General features: G+C 48.4%; 1 protein-coding gene across 1 annotated transcript; it reads right to left on the bottom strand.

The window, feature by feature from the left end:
* Positions 1 to 1,350: 1,350 nt before the first annotated feature.
* Positions 1,351 to 7,216, bottom strand: LDHD (lactate dehydrogenase D). Its single transcript, XM_046683984.1, has 11 exons — positions 7,095 to 7,216; positions 6,105 to 6,217; positions 5,723 to 5,864; positions 5,354 to 5,495; positions 5,065 to 5,224; positions 4,538 to 4,737; positions 4,315 to 4,443; positions 4,106 to 4,233; positions 3,398 to 3,488; positions 3,207 to 3,318; positions 1,351 to 3,113 (listed from the first exon to the last, which is right to left on the bottom strand). The coding sequence occupies exons 1-11, from the start codon at positions 7,164 to 7,166 to the stop codon at positions 2,948 to 2,950; spliced, it is 1,455 nt and encodes a 484-aa protein (XP_046539940.1). The 5' UTR covers positions 7,167 to 7,216; the 3' UTR covers positions 1,351 to 2,947.
* Positions 7,217 to 21,219: the final 14,003 nt, after the last annotated feature.

Here is a 21,219-nt window from a genome sequence, read left to right on the forward strand (position 1 = left end):
AGAACCAGCCACTCAGGCTCACAAGAGTTGGCACACCTTGGGCTGGGCGGGAAGCTCAGGGCAAGGGATAGCAGTGCACGTCTGGCCTCTGTCCCCGTGCCAGACAGGCTCCCAGAGCGGCATTCCAGAGCCTGCGAAGGAAAGCTCTGGAGGGAGACGACTCCACGCCTTCTCTGCTCTGCCCCTTCTTAGGCCTCCCGTGTGCTGTTGTCTCTGGGCTTTATAATCCCACCAGGCCCTGGCTCTGCAGTCATCTTCCATCAAATGCTTCCTGAAGCACCGACTCTGCAAGGCATTTCAGGCCAGTGGACAAGTGTGAGCCAAGGCACAGGCATGCTCGGCATGTTCAGAGAAATGCTAAAGAGGAGTTTGTGGCTCAGCCTGGGCCTTAGCGTCACATCCACCTGAGGTGGAGACCCCAGGGACTGGCAATTGCCATGGTGGCAAGAACATGGCCTCCAAACTGTCTTCCTGTGGGCTCCTCTACTTGGCAGAGTGATCTTGGGGAAACGACATCATCTAAACTTCAGATTCTTCCCCTGTGAAGTGGGGACAAAGTCACACAGCTCAGAGGTCACCGTGAGGGTCAGAGAATCTGCCCAGAAGCTCCTGGCACATGCATAGCAGACTCCCTTGTAGCTTTGTCACCGCAAAGAGCTCTGTTCTATTCACAGCACCTCCTGCTTCTGCCTGGCAACTGTGTCTCCCTGTTCTATATTTAATTCCTCCAGTAGAGCTGGCCCTGAAGGAGATCTCCTTGCCTGACCCCTGGGCTTATAGATGGAGCCGTGTGTGCCCACCTTGGTGGCTTAACCCCGGTGGCCTTGGCATCTTCCTTGGCGAGCCGAGTGGTCGTGAACCAGGCGGGGCAGGGCTGGAGCCCACGCTGGGTGCTTTTCCAGGCTCCCGGGGCTGGTGCTTATATCCCCACCCCCAGAGACTTCCATTCCCACCTAGCACACTGCAGCCCTCTGCTGGCTGCCACGTCCTCCGACTTCAGACTCGGATTGCCAGCTCCTGGGGTGGGGTTGGGACCCGGGTCGACCAGGCTTCCCAGGTGGATGCACTCTCTGTCGTCCTCCACCCAGACGTCTCTCCTGGGCACTGCCTTTCTGGGAGGGGAGGGAATTGGGAAGAGCTGGGACGTAGGTTCTTCCCACTCCCACTGCTAAGGGCCCAGCAGCACCTCACGAAGACCATTCATCTAGTAGCCATTTAATGATGGTGAAGTTCTTTAGGAGAATGTCCTTATTCTTAGGAGATAAATGCTGAATTATGTAGGTGAATGATGTCAAGAAATGTGTAATTCAGTTCCATATGGTTCCCCAAAAAATACACACAGGAGACAAATAAGGCAAAAATATTCATTGTTGAACCTTAGTGGCTGGTATTTCAGTGAGCAGTGTACTTGTTCTTTCAACTCTTCTGTATGTTTGAAATTTTTCCTAATAAAAAATTGTGGGCAAATGGCCATTTGCTGAGCACCTACTAGTTGCCAGGCACTGGGGGGCACATCAGAGAAGAGTAAAGGAGAAACCTGCCACTGCAGAGTGCTCCCCTGGGAGGGCTGCGGGGCGATAGGCAGCCTGTGCGGAAGGAAGGGGAGAGGACTGGTGAGCTGTGTCTCTGGAGTGCACACGGCTGGTGGTTAGCGGGTGGTTTTGGGGACAGGGCCAATGAGACTTGCCCCCACACCATGCCTTGGCACCGCTACTGCTCCCATTCAGGGCATCCAGGGGACAGAAATGTAAAGGAGCGAACTCAGGGCTCAGCACAGAGGAGGGGTTCCAAGAACCAAGTAGGGCTGAGGAGTCACTGAGCTGCCTCTGCCCAGGGCCTGAACAGCTTGGGGTTGAGGGGTGGAGGCAGTGAAGGAGCTCAGAGGTGGCCTGGGAGAGGGTGGGTGAGGGGAGATGGAGGGTGCTGCTGCCTCCCCTGCATCACTGGCCCAGCAACTTTCCTGAGGGGCCAAGGCCCGGGGGTGAGGGAGATGGGCCCGCACGATAGGACCTGCATGGGGCTGGAGAGTTTAGAGATTGGCTTCTAGGCACTTCCCCAACCCTGGGAAGTGGGGGGCCCAGGGCTGAGAACTGTAGGCCCAGACAGAGGTGAGTGCTGGGTGCTGCTGCCAGAGCAGAGGCTGCACTGTCTGAGCTTTATTGGTGTTGGGTGCCCTCTCGTGGGCTTAGGGGGGAACAACTGGCAAGTACCCCAGGCAGGTAGCTCCAGCCAGGGATCCCAAGGCAGGGGCAGGCTCCAGGATAACAGATCCTGACTTTGAGGACAAAAAATCAGGTAGTAAATACATCACACCATGGAGAGAGGTGGTACAAGGAGAATAACTTCACCTCCATTTTCAATGATTGGTAGCAGCTGCTTGAAGAACGTGATCAGAATGTTCTAAGATCCAGTGGGAGTCCTAAGTGATGTCGGCCATGGGCACGTCCTCAGGCCCTGAGGTTCTCATAGGTGGAGCAGCTGGCATAGGGACCTGGGTCCCTGAAAGCAACTTTCCTTCTGTAGCCTGAGCATCATCCCCTCCCCAGGCTGCAACAAGTCAGAGGACAGGCCCGAGGAGGGGTGGGGAGGGCAGGCACGGGAGGCACTTCACAGGTGCTGCCTGCTCATCTCCTGCCAGCTGAAAATGGAGTTCAGGCTTATTTTGGAGCCCCCAAGGAGAAGACCTATCAACGTGGAGGTGGAGCTCCCTTCTACACCAGGATAGGAGTGTTCCTGTCACCGGGCAGGCGGAGTAGAGCTAAGGGTGGTGGGTCTTCAGGCTTTGTCCCCAGGCCCCCAGCAGTGGGGAGGTTGAGACAGAGGGGAAGGCAGGCGAAGACCCCTGCAGGGTCTGGGCAAAGGCAGAGCTGTTCTGTGGCATGAGGAAAGGTTCCAGAACAGGAGGTTCCATTGTTTGGGGGCTTATGGGCCAAGTGCTTGCAGCCTCTCACAGCACCTTGCCTGGGTTCATGAGGCCTTGGGGATCCAGCATGGCCTTCAGTTGCCGCATGGTCTGCACACCCACAGCGCCCACCTCCTCCTGCAGCAGCTGCCGCTTGCCCAGCCCAATACCGTGCTCCCCGGTGCACGTCCCGTGGAGTGCGAGTGCCCGCCTAGGAGACAGTGAAAAAGAGATCCACAGTGGGGTGCTCCTCCCACTTCCCTTAGCTCTCCCCCAACCTCCCCACCCCGGACTTTGCTCTGACCTGCTCAGCCGTTCTGCAAAAGCCTTGACCCTGCGGAGCTCCTCGGGGTCCTCCGGGTCCACCGACAGCATGCAGTGGAAATTGCCGTCACCCACATGCCCAGCAGTGGCTCCTGGGGGCCAGAGGACAGAGTTCCTGCCCTAGCCCAGCCCTCCCTGCCTCCCACCCAACCAGTGGTGGGCAAGCCAAACCTGTGAGTCCCGAGGCATTCAGGTCCTCTTTGGCCTGCACCAGGATCTCCGGCAGCCGGGAGATGGGCACACACACGTCGGTGGAATAGCCCTAGGTCGGAGGCAGGCCTGTGAGGTTCGCCCCGCCCCCTCTGCATGCCCAGAGGTAAGGGGTCACTGCGGTCAAGGGTAAGAACAGGGTTGAGGGGCTCAGCCTCACACGGAAACATGCCTGCTCTTCTCTGGGCTCAGTCTCCGCTGTACGACAAGATGATTGACTGGGTATGTTCACCAGGTGCTGCCAGCAGAGGCTTCCACAACTCTCACCTTGCTCCCCACCCCCAGCTCTGGGCAGGTCCCGCAGTGCCCCCACTACTGAGCCTTTGCACTTGCTGCCTGGAACCCAGTCTCCCACTTCCTGTAGTTGACCCCTTCCACCTCATCATCTCTTCCTCCAGGAAGCCTTTCCTCTGTGTTCACAACTCCTGAGAGCGCCGTGCTGCACCTGCTCTGTCCCTGTGCCCAGGGCCTGGCTTACGGCAGGGGCTCCCTCCCAAGGATTTGGCAGATGACTGTGCTTCTCTCTAGATCGTGTCCGAGAAACAGCTGGATGGGGGCAGTGCTGCTGCAGTGGGCCTCAGCCTGCTGCCCTGGACAGTAGGGTTGTGGGCTGAGGAAAGGGTCCATGGGCTGGGCCGCAGGTCCCACCTCCACCCCAGCCCGGCTTACCTTGCAGCCCGGCCGCAAGGCCAGGACTGCGTACCAGGCGTTGTGCCGTGCTTGCCAGAGCCTGCTGCGCTCCTCAGCATCCTTGGCCCAGGAGAAGTGGGAGGCTCCATGGTGCTGGGTGATTTCCTCTGCGGGGGACAGGGGGTTGACACTGGACCCTACTCTGGGACAGCCCATCCTCGCCCCCTACCAGCCGCCCCACAGCACACCTGCCCGCTGCAGCTGCTCTTCCAGTGCCTTCTCAGAGCCGTGGAACTCAAGGAAGAGCGTGGGTGCCACGGAGCAGTTCAGCTTGCTGTATCTGTTGCAGGCGTCCATCGTGATTTCATCCAGGAACTCTGGGACCAAGGAGAGGGCAGGCGAAGTGAGGCCTGGCCTTCAAAGGGGGCTTCTTCTAGGGAGCCCACTTCGACTGCCCAGTCCCTAGCTCACCAATGCGGGCCACAGGCACTGCAGCCTGGAGAATGTGTACAGTGCTGTCCACTGCTGCCTGGACACTGGGGAATGCACAGGTGGCAGCCACCGTGGCCTCAGGGGCAGGGTGCAGGCGAAGGGTGGTGGCTGTGATGAGGCCCAGCGTCCCCTCGGAGCCCACGAAGAGCCCAGTGAGGTTGTAGCCAGCTGCACTCTTCCTGGGCCCAGGGACACACAAGGTAGGTGAGTGCCCAGGTCATGTGACAATGGATTTCTGGCCAGAAGCCTGGAGCTAAAAGCAGGGACACTGTCCCCCAGGCTCCTGCCAGGTAGGGAGCTGAGCCCGAAGTCTGGGTTGGCCCCCTCAGCCCAGACTGCCATCAAGGCAGATGTTCCCTTGCAAGGCCCAAATCAACCTCATGCGGGAAGAACAAACCCCAGTACCATCGGCCTTGGCCCACCTGACAGAGACTCAGACCCCTCAGAAGCTTGGCCCACTTATCCAGGAGGATAGGAAAATGGTAGAAATGATAGAGGGTGCTCACCGGAAGTGGCGGCCTGGCCCCGCGGTGTGAAGCAGCCTCCCATCAGGCAGAACCACCTCCAGGTTTAGCACGTTGTCCCGCATGGTACCATAGCGCACGGCGTTGGTGCCCGAGGCCCCAGTGGCAGCCATGCCACAGAGCGAGGCATCTGCACCTGGGTCTGGAGGGCAGAGTGCAGACAGAAGGCAGCCTGGGTTGGGCAGGCACCCAGGGACAGGGGGGTCCCCTTAAGTCCCAGAAACAGCCCTGCCACCAGGGTCCCAAGGAAGGCCCTTGAGTCCCAACCTACCCACAGGAAACCAGAGGCCGCTGTCCCGCAAGTGGGTGTTGAGAGCTTTGCGTGTGACGCCGGGCTCCACCACCACAGAGAAGTCTTCTGGATTCAGCTCCAGGATTCGGTCCATGTGGGTCAGGTTGACACAGACACCGCCCTGGCAGGAGGTGTGCCAAGGGGCCAGCTGCCCTAGGTTTCCTGCCAGGCCACAGACCCCAGGACCCTACCTCATGGCTGACATCCTAGCAGCCAGACCAGAGCCCTGGGATGACAGGTAAGGAGGGCCGGACCTAATTGACCAAGCTGTGTATGGTGGAGGAGGCAGGCACAAATGTGACAAGTGTGATGGGACCAGAACCTGACTAGGGGAGGGAGCCACCATACCTGCACAGCACAGACTCCACCCTCAAGCCCGGTGCCTGTGCCGAATGGGATGATGGGCACGCCTTGGCTGTAGCATAGGGCTGCCAGCCGGCTGACCTGCTCCACATTCTGGGGCCACACCACGGCGTCCGGAGGTTGGCACCTAAAACCAGACCCTCAGTGGTTTAGGGGTATGTGTAGCCCTCTGGATCTGCTCATGTTTCAAGGAGCCTGGAGGTGTTTCAGAGCCTGAGGCTGCACAGTGGGAGAGGGGCAGGGAGCACTCTTCTAGCTGGGTGTGGAGGTGAGGCAGAGCACCCCAAAACAGATGGGCAGGAAAGAAGACAACCCAGGACCCTCACTCCAGTCAGGGGTTCTGACCCGGGAGGGGGCCCCCCCACACCTGTGCACCGATTCATCATGCCCATGATGCTCTCGGACCACAGCAGCGGTGGACACGTGGGGGCTGCCCACAACTGCCTTCAGAGCCTCCACGAAGCCCTTGCTGAGTTCACCCTGCAGGGGAGAAACACATTGCTGGGGTCGATCAAAGACACCACAGCCCTGTCCGGTGGCAGGTGGGAGGAATAGGGGCTGGAGTGGGAGAGCGGCTGTCAGCACCTCTGGCCTCCTCCGCCTCCCACTGACACCTGCCAGGGCCAGCACAGCTGGGCCTTGCCAGTGGGCCCACTAGACAAGCCCACTCTACAGAAATGCCCCTTTCCAAACAGAATGGTCAGGGTCAGCGTTTCACTTCAGGAAACCTGCCACCCAAATGAAAATAAAACCAGACACACTCTACAAAAGGGGTGTGAGCAGAATTCCATAAAGTAGCCAAACTTGTCTTGTGACTTGGAAAGGTTACTCGTCTCTGTCCTTCCTCCAAGGCCAGCCAGGCACAGGAGGGGCACAGAGCTTGATAAAGAAAGGACAGGAAGGAAAAACTTCCGCTGCCCCTCCACTGAGTGCCCCTCCACTGAGGCACCCCGCCCCTGACTCCGTCTGGCAGCCTTGGCCTTGGCCCAGGGCTTGTAGGTCTCTTGGAGCCCTTCTGGGGATTTCATCCCATTTTACAGTTGGAGAGTGGAGGCCAGCAAGTTAAGAGGACAGAGCCTGGCCTAGAACCCAGGTCCTTGGCTCCCAGGCATTCTTTCAAAACATGTATATTCAGGAGCCCCAAAGGGGAGCCCTGGAGCCCACAAACCTTTCATTTGACAGCACCACCTGTGGCAGCTGTGAGGGACTCGTCCCACCTCACTCAACACCCACACTTGACACAGGGTGAGCTCAGTGTTCCTCTGCTCAAGTTCACATGGTGCTAGGGCAGCACGAGCTCGCTGGGAACTTGGCATCACGCACCACCTTCCGGGGGTCTCCCCCTACCCCAACCTACCTTCCTACCCCTGGAGCAGTAACCCCTCCAGGGGAACAGCCCCCAGGTCGCAGCCCTGAGCAAGGAGGCCATGGCTGGCAGCCGCCAGAGGAATGTAGTCACCAAGGCGAGGTGAGGTGGGGTGTTAAGTGGACGCACCAGCCCATTGGCTGTGCCGGGGGTGGGGCCTGCTTAAGGTAGTGCCGTCTTAAGGTGGTCCTGCCAGACGTTGCTGAGTCAGGTACTTCTGTGGGCACTGAAGTCAGTGCTTCTAAAAGAGAGGTAAGGCTTGTCTGACACAAAAGGAAACAGGATAGTGGCCTCTCCCTGGCTTAAAGCTCTGCCATTCAAGGACCTGTGGTCCTTGAAACAAATGCATACTCCTTGTCATGGCCTTAAAGGTCCTTCCGGTTCTTGCTGACCTCTCCATCTACCCCACATCCTTCCAATCTCCTCTTTGGCCTCCAAGCTCCAGCTTCCCTTTCAGTTCTGAACACCCTAAGCTCCAGCCAGCTCTGGGCCTTGGCACATACCCTCAGCCTGGAGCAGTCTCCAGATTCTCCTCCCAGTTGGTTCTTTCTCACCCTGCAAATCTCAGCTCCAGTGTCACAGTTACAGTAGGCTGTGACTAGGGCTGTGAGGAGGCAAGTGCAGGGAGCCCCTTCAGGGATGGAGGGAGTAGGGCAGTGAGGCAAGCCAGAAAGGCTTCCTGGAAGAGGAGAGTTAAGAATGAGCAGCAGGGGCCGCCTGGTGGCGCAGCAGCTAAGTTCACACATTCTGCTTCTCGGTGGTCTGGGGTTTGCCGATTTGGTTCCCAGGTGCGGACATGGCACCACTTGGCAAAAGCCACACTGTGGTAGGTGTCCCACATATAAAGTAGAGGAAGATGGGCATGGATGTTAGCTCAGGGCCAGTCTTCCTCAGCAAAAAGAGGAGGATTGGCAGTAGTCAGCTCAGGGCTAATCTTCCTCAAAAAAAAAAAAAAAAGAAGGAAAGAAAAAAGAATGAGCAGCAGTTCACCAGGTAAATGAAGGAAAAGTCTGTTGCATCCTTTTCATTTCCACTCTCCCACTGGGCAGGTCTTGGGACTATCCTGAAATGATGTGGCTGCTGCTCTTGAAGTTATTGCAAGCTCAGGTTTCCTCCCATAGCAAATTTGAAGAAACATATTGCTAACATTACTGAGATAAAGCTATTTCTAGGTTTATTTTTCTTCCCAATAGAATCAGGAATACAAACTCCTACTAGGGTCCTTCTCCCCAACCCCATTTGAATGAATTCATACTTCCACTCTCAATACGTTGCTTAACGGGCTTGTCTCAAAAAAGTCTCTTTTACAGCTGCTTATTTCAAATCAAGAGCCAGTGAAAGTCCACACAATGCATTTGGTTAATGTGTCTCGTAAATCTCTTTTAATCCACAACAGTTTTCCTCTCCCCATTTTTTTCCATGCCATTTATTTGTTAAAGAAACAGTCACTTGTTGTGTAGAACTTTCCACATTCTGTATTTGAATGATTGCATGCTTGTGGTATTGTTTAATATAGTTCTCTAATCTCTGTATTTCTTGTTAATTGTTAGATCTAGATGTGGCACTATCCAATACAACTTTCTGCACTGATGGAAACATTCTATATCTGCACTTCCCAATATGGTAGCCATTAGCCACATGTAGCTAATGGTACTAGAGGTATCTATGACTGGAGGAGAGATGCCAGCTAGAGTTTGTGGCAAACCCTAAAAGAAGAACCACAATGTAGATCCCTAAGGTTTGGAGCACGGCCATGATGTCTATGACAGAGAGCTGTACACTATTCAAAACACTTCCCTTGGCCTACTACTGGGTCCCTGTTAAGGTAGTGAGTGTGACCACAAGACATCAAGTGACCATGTGCCCAGAGCTGGCCATCATGAGCTGCATTCTATCAGACCCGCCAAGTCATAAAGTCAGATGGGTCCAAAACAATCCATTTCTAGACGAAAGGGGAACAAACAAAATTGGGCACCAGCAGGGCCAAGGGGCAAAGTAAGCTGTGTGAGTAGGTGGTCCCGACCCTCATGTCACCCACCATCGCTTGGCCAGCACCTCTCCCTCAGCTCACACCTATGGCCTTATGGGGGAACTTATGTCCAGGTGATAGAGGAGGAAAAAGTTCAAGCTTGGTTCACAGGTGGATTGGCTTAGTACAAGGGCGTAAGCTGAAAATGGACTGCTGCTGCACTGCAGCCTCACTTAGGGTGGCCCTGAAATCCTCCCAATTGACAGAGCTCCAAGTCATGCATCTGGTCACCCCCTTTTGTAGAAGGAAAATTGGCCTAAGAGAAGAATATGTGTGGGTCCATGGGCGATGGGGAATGGCTTGGCTGGTTGCTCAGGGATCTATGAGGAGATTGGAAAATCAGGGTCAAGTAGGTTTGAAGAGGGCTGTGGATGGATCTACAGGAGGAGGCACAAAGTGAGTTCTATCAGATGTATCACATGTTAATGCCCACCAGAGAGCATCCACCCTGGAAGAGACTAAACGAAGTAGATAACATGATTCAGCCACTTGTCATCAGCCAACCTCTATCAGTGACCACCCCAGAGCTGGCACAATGGTAGTAGGGATAGGGGCTAAAAATGGGCCCACCAGCATGGGCACCCACTCACTAAGGCTGATCTAGCTACTGCCACTGCTGAATATCCAACTTACTTTAACACAAACCAACACAGAATCCCCCACATGGTACTCTTCCTCAGGGAGACCAGCCAGCCACTTGGTGACAAGTTGATTAGGTTGAACCCCTTCCACTCTGGAAGGGGAGCGATTTATCTTGACTGAAATCGACACAGCACATGTTATGGATATAGGTTTGCCTCTCCTACCTGCATGGCCTCAGCCAACACCACTGTCTAAGGCTCACAGAGTATTTGATCCACCACATAACGTCACCTCATGCCAAGCGACTCACTTTTTAGTAAAGCAGGTGCAGTAGTGGGCAAATGATCATGGGATCCACTAATCCTAATGTATACCTCACCATCCAGAGGCCCGACCTGACAGAGCAACAGGAGCAATGGCCCCTGGAAGGTGCAGCTAAGGCACCAGCTTGGCGATGTATCTGATCAGCCCTAATGCCAGAAGAGGAAGATATTTTTATATGAATGCCAGATAAAGGGTGAATATCCAGATTACTTTCAACTTTTTATTTCTTTTTAAAGATTTTATTTTATTTTTTCCTTTTTCTCCCCAAAGCCCCCTGGTACATAGTTGTATATTCTTCGTTGTGGGTCCTTCTAGTTGTGGCATGTGGGACGCTGCCTCAGCGTGGTTTGATGAGCAGTGCCATGTCCGCGCCCAGGATTCGAACCAACGAAACACTGGGCCGCCTGCAGCAGAGCGTGTGAACTTAACCACTCGGCCACGGGGCCAGCCCCTTAACTTTTTATTTTGAAATAATTTTAGACTTACAGAAAAATTGCAAAAATAGTACAGAGTTCCTATAAACCCTTCACTTAGTTTTCGCTAATGCTTACATCATACATAGCCATGGTACAATTATCAAAATTAAGAACTGGTAAAATACAATTGGTCCAGTTAGAGAATTGGTACAATACTAAACTGCACATTTGATTTTGCCGATTCTTCCTCTTAAGTCCTCTTGCTTTCTGAGGTGTTTGTCCATTTGTTTGTCTGGTCTAGGACCTAATCCATCGTCCCACACTGCATTTAGTTGTCTCCTTTGCCTCCTATAATCTGTAACAGTTCCTCAGTCTTTACTTGTCTTTCTGATCTTGACATTTTGAGGAGTACTGGTCAGTTACTTTAGAGGATGTTCCTCAGTTTGGGTCGTCTGATGTTTTCTCATGAGTAGACTGAGGTCAGGCGTTTTTCGCAAGAATACCACAGAAGAGATGTGCCCTTCTCGATATATCGTATCAGCCGTATAAGATGTCACTATGTCTTATCATTGGTGATGTTAACTTTGATCAGTTAGTTTAGGTGGAGTCTGTGGGTTTCTGCACTGTGAAGTTACTATTTGTATCTTCATAATAAATAATATATATTGGGAGAGATACTTTATGACCATGCAAATTCTGCTTCTCTTCAAATTTTCACCCACTGTTTTTAGCACCCATTGGTGGATCTTGCCTGCAATGGTTGTTATTGTGGCTTCTAATGGTGATTTTCCATTTCTCTTATTTCTTTTATATTATCTAATTAGACTTATTCTCTAAAGAGGAGCTGTCCCTTCTCTCTCATTCATTTATTTACTTAGTGATTACGTATTACCAATATGGACTCATGGCTATTTATTTTATTCCATAGGTTATTATCTAATACTATCATTACTTATTTTCTTGCTCAAATTGTTCCAGCTTTGGCCATTGATGGCCTCTGTCATGTAGGTGTCTCTGCAGTTTAGACTGGCCTTTACCTTTTTTGGTGCACTGTCTTACTTTCTAGTACCTAAAGATGCTCCAGACTTATCTTGTCTTTTCTCTGCCCCAGCCCTGTAATCAACCACCTTTCCAAGGAGTTCTGGTTCCTTTTAGCAGAGAATAGTATTTAGAAACCAAGATCTGGGTGTTAGAAGCGCTTTTTTTTTTCTGGCTGAGGAAGACTAGCCCTGAGCTAACATCTGTGCCAATCTTCCTCCACCTTATATGTGGGTTGCTGCCACAGCATGGCTAACGAGTGGTGTAGGTCTGCACCTGGGATCCAAACCTGCAAACCCAGGTCACTGAAGTGGAGCATGCCAAACTTAACCACTACGCCATGGGGCTGGCCCCTAGATGTGCTTTTAAAGCTCCACCATTGGCCAGCCCTGGTGGCCTAGTGGTTAAGTTTGGTGTGCTCTGCTTCAGTGGCCCAGGTTCAGTTCCCAGGCATGGACCTACACTACTTGTCAGTGGCCATGCTGTGATGGCAGCTCGCATACAAAATAGAGGAAGATTGGCAACAGATATTATCTCAGGGTAAACCTTCCTTAGCAAAAAAAATCAAAATTAGAAAAAATAAAACTCAACCATAAGAAGACATGATTAATAAATGGGCAAAAGATCTGAATAGACACTTCACCAAAGAAGATATACAGATAGCAAATAAGCATATAAAAAGATGCGCAACATCATATGTCATCACGGAACTGTAAACTAAAACAACAAGATGCCACTACACATCTATTAGAATGACTAAAATCCAAAAAACTGACAATATCAAATGTTGACAAGGACACAGAGCAATAGGAATTCTCATTCGTTGCTGATGAGAATGAAAAATGGTATAGTCACTTTGAAAGACAGTTTCTTACAAAGCAAAACATAATCTTACCATTTGACCCAGCAACCACATTCTCAGATATTTACCCAACTTGAATTGAAAACGTATGTCCATACAAAAACCTGCATATGAATGTTTGTATCAGTTCATTGATAATCACCAAAAAACTAGAAACAACCAAGATGACCATCCAAAGGTGAATGGATAAACTAACTGTAGTCCATTTACACAGTGGAATATTAGTCAGCAATAAAAAGAAATGAGCTAAAGCCAGCCCCGTGGCCAAGTGATTAAGTGCATGCACTCCACTTTGGCAGCCCAGGGTTCTGCCCGTTTGGATCCTGGGCACAAACCTGGTACCACTTGCTCATCAGGCCATGCTGGGGAAGCGTCCCACATAGCAGAACAGAAGGATCTACAACTAGAACATACCGCTGTGTACTGGGGGGCTTTGGGGAGAAGAACAAGGAAAAAAAAAAGAAGAAGATTGGCAACAGTTGTTAGCTCAAGTGCCAATCTTAAAAACAAAAAAAGGAAATGAGCTATCAAGTCACAAAAAGACATGGAGGAACCTTAAATGCACATTGCTGAGTGAAAGAAGTCAGTCTGAAAAGACTGCATACAACTGTGTGACATTCTGGAAAAGACAAACTATAGAGATAGTAAAAAGATCAGCGGTTGCCAGGGGTTTGAGGTGGAGAGGATGAATAAATGAAGTGCAAGGGATTTTTAGGGTAGTAAAACTATTCTGTATGATACTATAGTGGTGGATACATGACATTAAGCATTTTTCAAAACCTATAGAATTTTACAACACCAAGAATGAACTTACTGCAGGTAAATTTTAAAGTCACATAGGACGTAGGCAGATTGCAGGAAAGAATGCAGGCTGTGACAAGAGAATCAAACTGTGTCTTTCTAAATGTATGAAACAACCTCACTGAAGGAGGGCGAGGAGGAGGCGCTGACCTAAGTAACTTTGGAAATGAATGGTGTCTGTAAGATTTAAGGCAAAAGGAGCCGCACCTAAGTTCTCTACTCTAGCCAGTGAAGTTATTTTCCACAGGGGTTCAAGTTAACAATTCTGATACGACTATGTGTGTGTACTGGATTGATTGACTAAATTAATGAATGAGGAGAAGAGACGAGCCTCTCGTGCAGAAGAATTCCAGGTAAATTATGTTAATATATGAACAAATTTTTCCACCCTAAAGGTAGGGGAGCACAACTTCCCACTCCTTAACAGTGGGCTGCTCATAGTGACTTCTTCCAAAGAGTGCAGTGTGGGAAAGGGAAAGAAAAAGAGTCACTTTAAGGTGGAGAAACCTGATAAACACTCCTTCTGCCAGATGATCAAGGGCAGTATCAACAGTCGTAAATCATATTGATAGTATGTAGCTGTACTGGGTTGGGTAGTATCCTCCCAAAATTCTTGTCCTTCCCAGGACTTCAGAATGTGACTTTATTTAGAAATTGGGTGGTTGCAGAGGTAGTTAAGATGAGGTCATACTGGAGTAGGGTTGGCCGTACTCCAATATGACTGGCATCCTTATAAGAAGAGGCGAAGAAGTGGGGCCGGCCTGGTGGCCGAGCAGTTAAGTTCGCACGTTCCGCTTCGGTGGCCCAGGGTTCACCAGTTTAGATCCTGGGTACAGACATGGCACTGCTCGGCAAGCCATGCTGTGGTAGGCATCCCACATATAAAGTAGAGGAAGATGGGCATGGATGTTAGCTCAGGGCCAGTCTTCCTCAGCAAAAAGAGAGGAGGATTGGAAGCAGATGTTAGCTCAGGGCTAATCTTCCTCAAAAAAAAAAAAAAAGAAGAGAAATAGACATGAAGGGAGAATGTCATGTGACAATGGAGGTGGAGATTGAAGGGCTGCAGCCACAAGCCAAGGAAGCCAGGCCAACAGCCAGAAGCTGGGAAGAAACAAGGAAGGATTCCCCCTATGGGTTTCAGATGCAGCATGGCCCTGCCAACGCCTGTATTTCAGACTTCCAGCCTCCAGAACTGTGAAAGAACACATTCATGTTGTTTTAAGTCACTGAGTTTGTGATACTTTGTTACAACAGCCCTAGGAAACTAATACACTACTCTTGATATGACATGATGAAAATGGCACTTTACCTCTGAGTTCTTCTCCCAAAAATCCATACCCCAGTCCAATCATGAGAAAAGCATCAGACAAAGGCCAGTAGAGGAGCATCCTGCAAAATACCTGACTAATACTCCTCAAAACTGTCAAAGTCATAAAAATAAGGAAAATCTGAGAAACTGTCACAGCCTAGAAGAGCTCCTTAGTCCATTCGAGCTGCCGAACCCATTAACAACAACATTTAGTGGCTTAAACATCTATTTCTCATAGTTCCTGAGGCCAGGAAGTCCAAGATCAAGGTGCCAGCAGATTTGGTGTCTGGTGAGAACTTGCTTCCTGGTTCACAGACAACCATTTTCTCACTGTGTCCTTACTTGGTGGAAGGGGCAAGGGAGTTCTCTGGGGTCTGTTTTATAAGAACACCCATCTCATTCATGAGGGCTCTGCCCCCCTGACCTAATCCCATCTCAAAGGCCCCCCCCTCCAAATACCATAACACTGGGGATTAGGTTTTAACATATGAATTTTGTGGGGTCACAAATGTTCAGTTTGCAGCAGAGCCTAAGGAGACATGAGGACTAAATGTAATGTGGTATCCTGGATGGAATCCTGGAGCAGAAAAAGGACCTTTGGTAAAACTAAGGAAATCTGCATAAACTATGGACTTTAGTTAATAATATACTAATATTGGTTCATTAATTATAACAGATGAACCACACTAATTAATATGAGATGTTAATAATAGGGGAAACTATGTGTGGTTGTAGGGAAAGATATGGGAACTTTGTACTGTCGGCTCAGTTTTTGGTAAATATAAAACTTTCCTGAAAGAAATTAATTCTATTAATAAAAAAATAAATAAAAATGAGGATCAGTGCAGGAGGATTGACTCCACTAGATAATAAAACATGCCACAAAACGTGATAATCAGATGTGTGGTATTGTTGCATGAATAGAAAGACAGACCAATGGACCAGAACAGAAAGTTCAGAAACACACCCAAATACACACAGAAATTTTATGTACAATAAAGGTGGCACCTTAAGTCAGAGCAGTAAAGACAGACTTATTAACACATGGTATCTGGGAGAAAAAAAAAGTGGATCCACATCCAAGGTAAATACTAAATAGACAAAATATTTAAATGTAAATATACGGAATCATAGAAGTGTTAGAAGAAAATAGTACTCCTTGGATTGATGTGTTGATCCAGTAGATTGCTAATCACAAGTACAAAATTTCAGTTATGCAAAATCAATAAATTCTAGAGATCTACTGTAAAACATTGTGCCTATAGATAATGATACTGTACAGTATGCTTAAAGATCTGTTAAGAGGTTAGATCTCATGCTAAGTGTTCTTACCAAAATAACAGGTTTTTTTAAATCTAGTAAAGAAGTAAAATGATGCAAGAATCTTTTTTTCTAAACAACAAGTATTGCTGGTGCTCCACTGTCACAGTCCTTAGAATTGGTGATGTTTGGCTGGTAGCAGTATGATGAGGAAGTATGTCATGACAGTTGTCTGCCTTGTGTTAAAGCATTTAAATATCAAAAAAGTAATCTTGGGGCCGGCCCCGTGGCCGAGTGGTTAAGTTTGTGTGCTCTGCTGTGGTGGCCCAGCGTATTCCCTGTTTGGATGCTGGGTGCGGACACCGCACAGTTCACCAGGCCATGCAGAGGTGGTGTCCCATCTGCTACAGCTAGAAGGACCCACAACTAAGAATATACAACTATGTACCAGGGGGCTTTGGAGAGAAAAAGGAAATAAATAAAATCTTTCTTTTTTAAAAAAAAAGAGTAATCTTGTTCCTCCATTTGCCACCCCACTGTATCAGCTAGCTATTGCTGTGTAACAAACCACCTGAAACTCAGTGGCTTAAAACAATAAACATTTACTCTTGTGCCTGAGTCTATAGGTCAGCCAAGTGGCTATTGTGCTCTTGGCGAGTCTCGCTTGTGCATCTGTGATCAGTTTTGAGGGTTGGGTAGGCAACTCTGCTGATGTCCTTTGGGCTTTCTCACATATCTGGGTGTCAGCTGGCTGTAGCCTGGTGTAGTAAGGACTCAGGTGGGACAACGTGCTCTCTTCCATAGGGTCTCTCATGTTCCCACAGGATTCTGAGAGAAAGCAGGAACGTATGAGGCTTCTTTAGTACGTCAATGTTTTTCTAGCTTTGTGGCCAAAGCAGGTCACAAAGCCAGCTTCAATTCAAGAGGCAAGGAATAGACTGCACCGCCTAACACAAAGACCTACAAAGCTGGTTCTAAGCAAAGGGTGTGGAGAGAGGTGAACCATTAACTGGGGCTACTAGCTTTTCATAATGACTTCCAAATTCCACTGACATATCAACTACTTCTGATAAAGAAAGATATTTCCTTCACACTATTTGGCAAATGTAGCCAACTGTTGGACACAAAGAAATGATTGCCTGTGTATGAGGAAGAAGATAGATATTACCTCAATGTTCTTCAGGGTTGTTTTTCTGGAAAAACAAAACAAAATAACCAATTTTGTAAGGCATAAAAAGAGCTTTGTAGGTCATTCTGCAGTAAAGGATTAACTCAACAAGTCTGGGTTGTCTAAGCCCTGTACCTTCCCGAGAAAGGTTGGACTGTGACCCAGCTCTTGGGAGGTAACCTCTAAGCTCTTGGAATGTCTTTACCTGGAAGCCTTGAACCAACCAGATAGTTTATGCTAAGAGTGTGATTTATGCTGAGGGCCTTGGGCCACATGATATCAGCTTGACCTCTCGAGGGGCTGGACACCTAGGTCAGCCTCATGGGCAGTCAGACATGCCTCTCTGACCAACCCCCAGTAAAAACCCTAGACACCAAGGTGCTGGTGAGCTTCTGGTTAGGAATACTCCATGTGTGTTGTCACACATCATTGCTGGGAGAATCAAGCACTGTCTACGTGACTCCACTGAGAGAAGAGAACTGGAATCTTATTGGACCCTGGCCTTTGCCTTTTTCCATTACTGATTTTAATCTGTGTCCTTTCACTGCAACAAACCTTAACTATGAGTATAACAACTTGCTGAGTTCTATGAGTCCTTCTAGCAAAGAATTGAACCTGAGCATGGCCTTAGAGACCCCCGAACACAGTCATATTATCATTTTTAAACCATAAACAGATTATCTTTGTCAGAATAAAACTTGTTGGCTTCTCCAGGCTTTAGTTTTTCCATTTGTAAGCATGTATTTGGACCAATAGACCCCTGATCCATTCTATGTCTGTATCTACTCATAAAATATGGGAAGCTTTGATTCAGCTGCTTCATTTTGTAATAACACTTTGCCCAATAATACTCACACCCATGCTTTTATGACCTATATGAAATTATCTCTAAATCCTCTATAAAGGCAATACATTCCATACTAAAGCTTATTCAGAATGACTGACTTTTTTTGTCCTCAAGGTGAGATAAATATTCTTTTTTTTTTTTTTTAGGAAGATTAGCCCTGAGCTAACATCTGCTGCCAATCCTCCCCTTTTTGCTGAGGAAGACTGGCCCTGAACTAACATCCATGCCCATCTTCCTCTACTTTATATATGGGACGCCTACCACAGCATGGCTTGCCAAGCAGTGCCATGTCCGCGTCCGGGATCCAAACCGGCGAAACCCGGGCCGCCAAAGCAGAACGTGCGCACTTAACCGCTGAGCCACCGGGCCGGCCCTATGGGATAAATATTCTTTAGGTATCTCTCCATAAGGAGGGGATAGAGCAAGGAACTAGCTGCAGTTCTTTGCAGTCCCAGGACCTGGCCAGCAGGAGAGATGGGCTGAAGGGGCAGCTGCCTATTCTGGCATCATGCAGGATGCAGGGGCACCGTTTGTTCCACTCAGGTGGTCAGCACAGAAAAGTTGGGTGATGCTGGTAACTGCCCACTCCAGCGGGATGCAGAATGCATAGGCAGCACTTGGTACACTCAAGTGGACAGGACTACAGAATTGCATGATACTGAGAGTAGTTGGGTTTCAAGCATCATTAGTTCTTGCCCAAGTCATTCATTCATTCCTCATCTATACCAAGCACAGGGTTGGGAAGGCAAAGATAAATGAGAGAGACAGTCCTCGTATGCCCAGAGGGAGCTTGGGTGAAAGCTTTCTAAGCTATTGGCCATGTAAGAACCCTTCACTCATCGAGGAGAAAGATGGCCTTGTCAAACACTCAGTAAGCTAACTGAATTTTGCAAGGTTCAGGCTGTTCCATTCGCCAGAGTTAATTTATGTTAAGAATAAAGGAAAAAGAGCATGAGATATTGGCTTTGCTCCTTATCAGGAGAATTTTTGCCGGCTTCCTTCTTTGTAATTTTTCCATGAGAAAAATAGATTGAAAGCTAATTCTCTGAGTCCCAAAATGAGGAGGGAAAAAGCTGCGATTAGGTATCATTCCTTTGCATCTTCTCAGGTGTAAAAGAGGAAGGCAAGTCGACTTGCTGGAAGGAATCGGTGACCAGATGGAGTGGTGTTGTCACATGCTGGAAATAATCCAAGGAGAGGAGCATCCACCAGTAGGAGTCTGATTATGGAGTCATGGGGATTATGGAGCCTAATAATCTGATTATGGAGTCTTGTTTCAAAACTCGCCTGTTCAGTAAAGCCTTCTCTATCCACTCTATTAAAAAATGCAACCCCCCAGCACTCCTGATATGACCTCCTTAGCAGTAAACACCCTCTGACACGCTATATATTTTACTTACTGTTTATTGCCTGTTTCCCCAACTAGAATGTAAGCTTGCATGGGGAGTGAATGCTGTGACTCACTCATAGCTGTGCCCTAGCACAGAGTCTGCAACCCAGCGGGTGCTTTACAAAACTGGATTATAGGAATGCTGAATAAAGGAGTAGAAAATGAAGATGCTTGGGGGGAAAACCTGAACCCGTCACTCAGTACCTTAGAAAAAGGATCATTTTAAGACCTCGCAAGGGGTAGGGAATTGCTGTTAATATTTGGCCCAAAATTCGTCTTAAACATTGACCTCAGGTTCAGAATCCAGCTGAAGAAAGAGAAAATTGATCATTAAAATTTAAAAGGTGTTCAGGAAAATCCAGACCATGTGGAAATTCTTCAGAATAAACAATCCAGTGTTTTCAATGTATAAATGGCAAAGAAAAAAAAAGATATGGAGGGGGAACCTATGTATGGAAAGACATCAATTGCAGGACATGCACTCATTTGGATCTTGAGTTTTAAAAATTTGAAGAAATGTATGATATTTTGGAAAAGAATTTGGAAATATGAACACCACCTGTATATTTGAATACTATTAAGAAAACACTGTTAATTTTTTAGGTGTGATAATGGCACACAATGATTGTGCTTTAAGTGTGATCTGCAGACCCCTGGGGTCTTCAAGATGCTTGCAGGGGATCTGGGAGGTCAAGATTTTTTTTTATTTTTTATTTTTATTTTTTGGAGGAAGAGTAGCCCTGAGCTAACTACTGCCAATCCTCCTCTTTTTGCTGAGGAAGACTGGCCCTGAGCTAACATCCATGCCCATCTTCCTCTACTTTATATGTGGGACGCCTACCACAGCATGGCATTTTGCCAAATGGTGCCGGGTCCCCACCCGGGATCCAAACCGGCGAACCCTGGGCCACTGAGAAGTGCAATGTGTGAACCCAACCACTGTGCCACTGGGCTGGCCCCAAGATTATTTTAATAACGATACTTAGATGTCATTTTCCGATTTCACTGAGTTGACATTTGCACTGATGGTGGAAAAGCAGTTGGTGGGGGAACCTGCTGATCCCATAGCAAGATTCTAGGCAGTGGCAGCCAACTGTACTAGCAGTCCTTGCATTCTGCACTGTCACACATTTGCCAAAAAGAAATCCTAGTTTCGCTTAAGAATGACCTTCATGGAACAGTAAAAATTATTAATTGTATTAAGAGTCAACCTTCGAGTGCATATCTTTTTAGTATTCTGTCTGACAAAACGGGAAGTATGCAAAAAGTACTTTTGCACACACAAGCTTGACAGTTGTCTCCAGGAAAATCGCTTGTACACTTCTTTGAGTCGTGAGCTGGGCCAGCTGCTTTTCTCATGGAACAGCATTTTTACTTGAATGGCTGAGTGAAGGCTGACATTTTCTCAAAAATTTTTGAAGTGAGCTGTCACTTCAAGGAAAACAACTGACTTTATTTGTTGCCCAATGATAAAATGAACTTTCAAGTGAAAATTAGAATTTTGGCAAAAACCTGTATCTGTTTCCCAATACTTAAACCTTTTCTTTCTTTCTTTCTTTCTTTTGAGGAAGATTGGCCTTGAGCCAACATCTGTTGCCAATCTTCCTCTTTTTTTTTTCTCCCCAAAGCCCCAGTACATAGTTGTATATCCTAGTTGTTAAGTCATTCTAGTTCTTCTACCTGGGATGCCGCCTCTGCATGGCTTGATGAGCAGTGTACAGGTCCACGCCCAGGATCTGAACCAGTGAACCCCAGGCCACCAAAACAGAGGGTGCGAACTTAATCACTTGGCCATGGGGCCAGCCCTGTAAAGCTTTTCTGACGAGAACAATGGGGATATTATTGTGGTCATTTGATACAGTGTAATAAAATATATTAACATTTAAAAGATCTGGAAGACTCAGTGAACCAGTACTTTTCAAATGACCCAGGCATGATGTTAGAAAATCATGCCAGGATAAATGATCCATTCAAAGGGCAAGAAAGACCAATGGACTTTAATATAAGAGAGTACAAAAGTTCACTGATAAGATCACGTGTGGTGATATATAATCTGTTCTCCATGGTGATGTCACTTGAGCAAATAAATA

Source organism: Equus quagga, chromosome 13 (genome assembly GCF_021613505.1).
Source record: "Equus quagga isolate Etosha38 chromosome 13, UCLA_HA_Equagga_1.0, whole genome shotgun sequence".
Lineage (NCBI taxonomy): Eukaryota > Metazoa > Chordata > Mammalia > Perissodactyla > Equidae > Equus > Equus quagga.

Bases quoted from the DNA above. Each gene is read 5' to 3' on its own strand.
- LDHD (XM_046683984.1), bottom strand. From the start codon at position 7,166: ATGGCCTCCTTGCTCAGGGCTGCGACCTGGGGGCTGTTCCCCTGGAGG. The intron at 5,496-5,722 runs GTATGGTGGCTC...ACCTCCTGCCAG, and splicing joins GTGGAGTCTGTGCTGTGCAG to GGCGGTGTCTGTGTCAACCT. The intron at 5,225-5,353 runs GTAGGTTGGGAC...TCTGCCCTCCAG, and splicing joins CGGCCTCTGGTTTCCTGTGG to ACCCAGGTGCAGATGCCTCG.